General features: G+C 40.0%; 1 protein-coding gene across 1 annotated transcript; it reads right to left on the reverse strand.

Moving 5' to 3' along the window:
* Positions 1-7,603: 7,603 nt before the first annotated feature.
* On the reverse strand, positions 7,604-8,485 carry LOC115794220 (free fatty acid receptor 2-like). Its single transcript, XM_030749597.1, has one exon. The coding sequence runs from the start codon at positions 8,483-8,485 to the stop codon at positions 7,604-7,606; it is 882 nt and encodes a 293-aa protein (XP_030605457.1).
* Between the last annotated feature and the right edge of the window lie 505 nt (positions 8,486-8,990).

Genomic DNA, 8,990 nt, shown 5'->3' on the forward strand with positions numbered 1-8,990 from the left:
TGATGCTTCACAACCAAAGATCACATCTTTGTGTACAAAATAAGGAGAAGTATCATTGTTACTGAATACAACACACACATCACTGAGAAACCTGATGTGAAAATTTCTCTTCTGTGTTTCTGGCTGTGGGAGGTTAATAAAACTTGACTGAGCAGCTCATTTTGAACAGGAAGCATGTCTGTATTTGGTTCTATGACTCCAGAAAGCACATTCTGATTTTGAAACACTGAAAACATTTCAATCAATTATTTGTACAATAAATGATGCCTCTTGAAGAATATTCAAGTTCAAATGTATTTGTAAAACTGATGTGTTTAGATGGAGCACATTTGTTTTAGTATCCATATTTTTCTGTTTTTGAACACAACTGGGACCAGGATAACTTTATAATCTGCATATAGAGGAGGAGCACAACAAGGGGATGAGCAGCATGTTATCATTTTATTGTCAGTCTCAATTAGGAGCATGAGGTGGTGCTAAACTTGGAGGTAGAGGACGGGGATCAGGAATAAACATCTGTGTGTGCAGTTCTCCATGAGGAATGGCTCTTGGTCGTCTTCTGGTAGATCTCAGAGTCCAACAGGAAGTGGAGAAAACCAGGAAGTAAATGTGTTGGATTAAGATAGCATATGCCATCAGATCTGCTTTGAAAAGCTGCACACAAAGCCAAAGGACCATTTAAACAAGCACATTTGTTCTTTTTTTTGGTTTTTTTTATTAAAGCACATGTGCAATGAATTTCTACTGATTTTAAAAATGTTTCAAATCCGTTTGTCACCTCTGGATTTTCATTCTAGTCTGTGCTCTTCAAGGGAAATGCCATTCAGATTACACAGCATGGACTTCATCACTGACCAATCAGCTGATGTCTGTTTGACATGCTGGACAACACAACAGAGAGTTTGTTTGAGCAATCCTTGAGTTTAACAGTTATTTGTTTGCACAGAACATTGAGTTAAAGCTCAAAGACAGAAAAGAAGAGGTCGCTCCACCAGCTCTGTCTCACTGAATGTCAAATAAAAACAAGGTTATTCCTTCATTTGAGGCTTGCCATCAACTTTCCTTAGTATCCATATCTTCATCAGCAGAACTGAACACAGTGGGTGTGGGTGGGGACGTGGCCTGAGAAACACTAACAACATGACATAAAGAGATGCAGCCTATACAGGAGGAGGACTGAGAGCTGATTTAGGTGGAGACTACATGGATGGTACCTTCAGATCTGAAGGTTGCTGCAGAGGGTGTGGATCAAGGTTTGCTCTGCAGTTGTGTGCCACAATGTGGTGGTGGAGGAGGCAGCTGGCTGGTAGAAAGTGGTGGTAGATGTTGTCAGAAGCAGTTGTAAGATACAGCTGCAGGTACTCTGGGCGTATTACCTGAGAAAGACCAATGAAATAAAGCTGAATGACAACAGCTTGCTTGCAGAAACTATGGGTGGAGCTCTGAACCACAGCTGGCAGAGGTTTTTAATTATTTATTATTTATTTATAGATTGATTATTTACAGATTGTTAATTGATTATTTACAGACAGACTTATTGACTGTCTTGTTTCGAGTAGATCCAGCACACAAAAGCAGCCGTCCAAGTTACTGTTGTTTTCACCTGATATTAATATTATTGTTCATAACAGAGGACATCTGATGATCATGGAGCAGGTATTAAAACTTTTGTCTGCAGCTCTGAAAGATTCAGATGATTTATGAAGTCCTCCAATGAGTGAAAAAGATGAGAACATGAGCTGATGATTTGGTGTTTCTCTGTCACTGTGCACTCTCAGCTGGACTGCAGGGTTGCACAACCACAAACTTTTTACCTGATAACAGAAACATCTACAGTCAGAAAATGCTCTGTTGGAAAAAAACAACACAAAAAAATTACAGTTACATTAAAAAAATGTCCATAGTTGTAACTATATGTACTACTTGGGTCCAAATTTGTTGTGCCACCCTCAGTAAATAATATTTTTTAAAATGAAATATATAAGACGGGGCTTCTCATATCTGCACTTTTCTGTTGGCCTCATCTAATCCTGACTGCAGCAGGATTTAATGAGGGGAGGGGGTCTGGCTCCCCCAGCCTGCTGCAGAGACTCCTCATACAGACTGAGGTTCAGGTGTGTTGTGGCATGAACTCTTTGATTCCACATGACTTTTCCATCCATTTAAATGGGACCACTTTAACATTAACATGATGAACTTAATGTGATGGACTTGTGTCAGACATGAAGGAAACAAACAGACCCAGTATGTTTTATATACATCAAAATACCTAATAAACCCAAATGATTTTAAATACATGACTGCTGGATTTGACACTAGTTTACACTCGCTGGGTTTACTTGTTTCATTTTTGCCTGACGAGCAAATATCACATGAAACAACTGTTTAAAACAACGTCCTCCAACTGGATGGAAATGTTCTATTTAATTCAAATTGTTCAAACCAGTTTGGAGTGGATTTGCTTTGAGTTAGATGATGTTCAGGGAACTTTGAGTTCTGCTGATTGATGCTCCTCTATTCACAGTCTCACTGTGTTTTAGAGCTGGGAGCTCAATCTGTCCTAAAAATGATTTCATTAGATATATAAAAACTAAAATACAGTTTAAAAACTTTCTGACTTTGGAGTAAACAGTGTAACTCTCATCATATCTCCTATCAGGTCTGATGGTACAGTCCAGGGCTAATGTTAAAGGAAGCTTTCCCTAAAACATGCATCTTTTCTGTTTAACTGGTTTATTTCTAAGTGCTCTGAACAGAACATGAGTGAACTTTGAGGCCGGTGAAAATATGAACTATGACTGAAAACAGACTTTCAAAGGTTCAAATCTCACATTTTGTCAAGGCTGCGCTGTGTGGCAGGTGAGGTTTGACCCACAATGCAGGACTCAGCAGACAAACTGGAACTTAATGTGAGTTTATTGAAGGAAAATAACAACACAACAATACTGGGGCCAGACGGGTGCTGATAATAAAACTAAGGAAAACAGAGATGCAGAGTCTGCGCTTACCTGCCCTAATCGCACAGTGGATGCACCCGCATTTTGGCGTCACTAAAAGCCTGCCACTCTTCCGTAGCCACAGAAGGCAAGGAAAAGAGAATCACCCACGGCCGAACATGAGCGTTTTTACCCAGTCGCCGACCTCACCTTGTAATTAACCATCAGGGGTGCTTGTGCTATTACATGCAGAGAAACTAGTCGGTAGATCGGACAGAGGAGGAGACGGAGCAGGTAACCCGCTCAGGGGGAGATATTTCAGCACGGGCAGCAGCGGGACGGGAGCTGTTGGGGATACCCCAGTGCTAGATTTACTGATAGACGCGATACATGCTCATGTTAAAAAGAAGTAAAAATATTAACATGGAAATTAGAGTGTGACCCAGATTAAGGAAAAGCACGAAACGAGGGGGTGCAGCCCTAAATCCGGCCTCTTTCCCACCAACAGGGTTCCGGTGTTACGTCGAACCGCGTTTCCCCATCAGATACGGTTTCCCCAGCGTCTCTGCGCCGCCCACGCGGCAAAAATCGCGCGTGCTTGTTCAGCGCTCGTAACCACACCGCCGTGCTTGAGCCGCAAGAGAACTACGGACACCGTGAAAGCTCAAACAACGTGTTTCGGCGAAGTTGTCCCACTTTTTGCAAATGCGCTCCCATCAGATACGTGCGCTCTCTCTCTCTCTCTATGTTTAGATGTTTATCGATAGATAGATAGATAGATAGATAGATAGATAGATAGATAGATAGATAGATAGATAGATAGATAGATAGATAGATAGATACTCCATATAGCCCATGCGGATAGCTCTATATAACCCAAAACTGGGTAAACACATCTTGATAGCCTAATAACAGCCATCAGAAACCGTTCCCCCTGTGTTAAACAGGGGGAACGCATCCTGAAGGCTCAGTGACAGCCATCAGAAACCGTTCCCCCTGTTTTAAACTGGGGGAACGGTTTCTGATGGCTGTCCCTGGGCCACCATATTAGTTTAGGATTTATTTATTAACATCACACACCAAAGCCTCGGTGTGTGTTTTTTTCATCTCCTCATCTGTAAGAATGAATCATTTATACTTCTGCAATGTGCCTTTGTTACTTTCTTTTTAGGCAGGCAGGTAAAACATACAACACGTCTCCTTTGTTTATATCCTTGCTTAACCTTCTGCTTCTTTTTTTTCTCTATATATCAACTTCAGTCTGTAGGAATAGATACTACCACCTTGTGGTGTGATATGAAATTGCATCATTTTAGTTACAATAGCATCTGATCATCACAGTGTGATTAAAATCAGTCTGCCTGTTTTACATTGACTGTCCACTCGATGGCGCAGTAGAGCAAATGAGGCACCGTGAAGCTTCGACCCATGGGTACACTGATTGAATGGAAAGCTTCAGTGCTTCATGAAGCTTTATCCCACCATCATTACTGAAGGGGAGAAATAATCACAAAAGTGATGAGCTGATGTTTTCCTAGGCTAGTGGGCGGAGACAAAAGCAATCGATCTTAAATGACCGGATTCAGACCATTTTTGCCAATAACTGATAATGCTTTTTAAACCCAGTTCTTAACAAAAAGAAGAAAATAAAGAAAAAAATCAATTACAATTTTTTTTTAGGTTCACCCCCCCCCCCCCCCCCCCCCTTATTTTAACACACTGAGCTATATAATAATTTTCTGTGATTCTGAAAACTCATGCTTCTAGATCAGTCTATAATGGCACATCATTAAGAAAATTGATTAAAAAAGCAAAAATCAAATATATAACAATGCCAGAAGTAATTTATTTTTTCTTTTCTTTTATGAAATGATAAAGTGAGGTTTGTATAGGAAGACAATCTGATGATTCAACTACAATGAGTTTAAATATTTTAGATATATTAGACAGTGTTCTATATAGGAATTGCTAAATATTACATATCTGATGTCATGCCTTTAATTTAAAAAAGAGTCAAAAAAAAGAATAAAGCTGAAAGTGTAAACTTTATACAGAAGGTCATTTTTACTCTGACGCGACAAGTTCCTGAGAACAAACTTTTCACTTAAGAAGCAAAAAATGAAGGAAGAAAAGTACAAGGTGATGGGGAAAAAAAAAATAAATAAAAAAATATATATATATATATATATATATATATATAGGTGTAATGTTTTATCTGGCATGTACTCACAGCATTTAACATCCACCTGAAATGATCATTACACATAATATGAAGTTATGAAATTTGTATGTTAGATTATTCAAATGAGTACAGTCCATGCATGCTATATTACTGTATCACACTGTTAGTAAGAAAATCAGTTGTTGGCAACAAAATGGCTACTATTTCTAAATCGGTCCGATACTGGCCTAAATTACTAAATTACTGGATCGGATATCGGAAAGAAATTTTAAAAAATGCAATCCGATACATTAAATAACGTTTTGCTCACATTAGCTGTATATAGTTCTGTCATCTTCTTCTTCTTGTGGGTTTGTGGTTGACCAAACCAGCTTAGAGCTCCATTACCACCACCTACTGGAATGGAGTGGATCAGGAGTTAGAAAACAACCCCTCAGATTTTATAAAGTTCTCCGTCGCTGCGACAGATTCCCCGAGTGGATGATCACTGACATGTTTTTCCACACCTCCACCACTCTCTGCCTTGTTTGTGTGTTGTGCTCGCTATTAATTCATTCATTTCAGCTGTTATTTTTTTTCTGTACTTCAGCTCTTGGACATACTGCTAGCGAGAGCAGCTATTAGCACTGGTGACCGTCCGGTACCGGAAGGACCCCTTCCCGGTCAAAATATTTTTTATACTTTAATCCCTGATTTGTGACTAAATATAGACTGCAGTTGAAACGTATTTAGAAGAATGCTTGTGAATATAAAGCATTACAAGATTATGCTCACACAGCCCCCACTTTTTCAACATAAACACTGATAGCACAACAGCAGCAGTCAGCTGTTTTACGTGCAGTCTGTTTGCACAAGTGCAAAGAGGCAGAGTCGGCGAGCTCAGATGGAGTGGACGAAATGTTTTTCTAGTGTCCAAAAGAGGCTCTTTTGTCCTTGTAACCTCCATTAAACCTTTACAGTAATCCCTCACTTATTGCAGGTGTTACGTTCCAGGACCACCTGCGATAAGTGAAAATCCGCGAAGTAGGGACGCAATATTTATTTTAATACTTATACATTATTTTAGTAGTTATACACTATTTTAAGTTTTTATAAACCCTCCCCAGACACTTATACACCAAATACATACATTACTGTACAACACGTACTACGCATGTGAAGAACAAGTACCGCAAAAACCCGTGAAACAGCGTAAATACCGCTATAAATATTTTAGACTAGTATTGATTGAAAACCCGCGAAACAGCAAGTCCGCGAAAAGCGAACCGTGAAGTAGACAGGGATTATTGTACTGGGAAACAGCTGTCAACTGATCAGTACGAACTTTGTAGCTGCTCCATCCACCCTGTTTGTTTCACTCAGGGAAAAATAGCAGTACGGAAGTTAAAATATGCAGATGAAATGTTAATACGAAAAAAGTATTTCTTATCCAGTTACTTGGGTAATCAATATAAATAGAATGCTCATTTGCTAAAATAATAGATAGTTGCAGCCCTAATGAAATTTACAACATGCCATAAGCCAATGCATCACCTTCTCACAACACGAATCAGGTGATAGTTATTGTTGCAAGTAAGTAAAGTTTATTTATATAGCTTTTTCACAGACAGAAAGGCACTGTAAAATAATTAAAACACAATATCACCCCCCCCCCCCCCCCCCCCCCCCCCCCCCCCCCCCCCCCCAGAAAACACCATGTTACAAACATATTAACATTACCATATTAAAAGAAAAAGAATAAAAATAAAGTCAACAGAAAGCCTGGTTATACAGAAAAGTTTTCAAATGTTTTTTCAAAGAGGCCACAGAGTCAGCTAAACGGAGCTGGAGTGGTAAACAGTTCCAGAGCTTTGGCGCCACTGCCTAAAAAGCTCTGTCCCCCTGGTCCTTAGTCTTGAATGTGGGACAACTAAAAGGCTTTGATTTTTGTTGTGTGAGAGACTACTGACTTATTTAAAATTGATCCACGCATTTTAAAAAAAAACAAAAAACAGATCGGATTTATATCGGTATCAGCAGAAACCCAATGTAAAATATCGGTATTGGACATAAAAAAGTGCTATCGTGCCATCCCTAGTTTGTGGTACAGCATACCTTTTTAAAGACAACTTGAAGACTGCATGAGTGCAAAAATGGTTTGTGTAGGAGCACACAGTCCCATTGAACAAGAGGGGAAAGATACTTTAAAGGTGTCAGACAGTGCTCTGAAAATGGAAATATGGGACTAAACATCTGTTTGTTATGCCTGTATTTTATAGTAAAAAAAATGAAATGGGGTGCCTGGGTGACTTAATGGTGAAGCCGGCGACCACATACACACGCCATGCTGTGTTCAAGTCCTGGCATGTCACCAGCCTGGCCGTGTGTCTTCCCCTGTATCCTTCCCCCTTTTCCTGTCTCCCTCCACCACCAATAAAAGCCGCTGTGGCCAAAAATGCCAAAAATATATAATAGAAAAAAAGTAAATTACTAGTGAAATTGATTTTTATTCTTTCTTTGAAATCCACTTCCTAAAAATGAACTTTTCACTTGAGAATCGGAAGATGGAGGAGGAAAAATAGAAGATGATGGGATCAATGCAGGTGCTAAAACAACTGAGCAGCAATGTGTAGTACTGCCACTCCAGGTTCTGGCCCTTAAAGTAACCCAATAAATGAGATAAATTGTATGGCAGAACACAAATGAGGAAGACAGCAAGACTACCCAAGGCCATACCAATGGCTTTCTGTTTCTGCATCCGGGACATCATGGGGCGGCTGTACAGAATCAAGATGCTGTGCAAGTAGCAGTAAACACAAACTAGAAGAGGTATGAGGCAGAGTACAAAGAAAAACTCCAAACGTACTGGGAGGAGGACCTCCAACTGCTTCTCTGTAAAGTGTTTATAGCACACACTGGAGTTGTTGCTGGCCAGAGATGGGTGGTGCTGGATGATGAAAGTGATGCTGCAGTGTGCTGTTGAGATCAGCCAAATAACAGCACTGACAACAACTGCATACACAGGTTTATGCAGCTGACGATAGGTGACAGGAAATACTACTCCTATGTAGCGGACCACACTGACTGCCATGAGCAGCAAGGAACTGGTGTAGATTGTGGAGTAAAGGGTGAAGGAGGTGATGGAGCACATGAAGTTTGGCAGATTCCATTCCATACCAGAGGCTGCCTCATGCATCTTGAGAGGAAGGATGATCAAGAAGAGCAGGTCAGAGACGGTCAGATTGAGAAGCAGGATGTTTGTGGGAACTGGCTTTGTGTGGATCTTGACACTAAACGCATAGAGAGCGATGAGATTGCAGGGGAAGCCGATCAGGAAGGAAATGATGTAACCTGAGAGAATGACCTCACTTTTCACTGTTGAATCCATTATGGACCTAAACCAAAAGAAAGGACAAATATCAATCACAATTTACATAATAACAGGCCACCTTCTGTTTTGCAGTGACAGTGGTCCATTTATGCTCGGGTGGCTCAGTGGGTGAGCAGGTGATCACATATATCACATGGCTTTTTTTGCAGGTGATCCAGGTTCACATACAACCTGTGGCCCTTTGCTGCATGTCTTCACTGCACACTATCTTAAGAAAAAAGGACAAAAATATTTAGCTTTTTTCTGAAAACTTACAGAGTTTAAGCATGTTGCTTATCTAAAACTTCATAGACTAATCACATTATATTAAAGTGAAAGACATCAAACCATCACCAAAACACAGTTGTAGCTTACAATCCAAAATGAACTGTCAGATGTTAATTGGCAGTTTCTTCATGTTATTTTTCAATTCAATTGAATTCACTTCAATTTTATTTTTATGACACCAAATCACAGCTGTCACCTCGAGGTGTGTAAGCATGTATTGCAGGGCTGTTACCAG

Source organism: Archocentrus centrarchus, chromosome 16, assembly GCF_007364275.1.
Source record: "Archocentrus centrarchus isolate MPI-CPG fArcCen1 chromosome 16, fArcCen1, whole genome shotgun sequence".
NCBI lineage: Eukaryota > Metazoa > Chordata > Actinopteri > Cichliformes > Cichlidae > Archocentrus > Archocentrus centrarchus.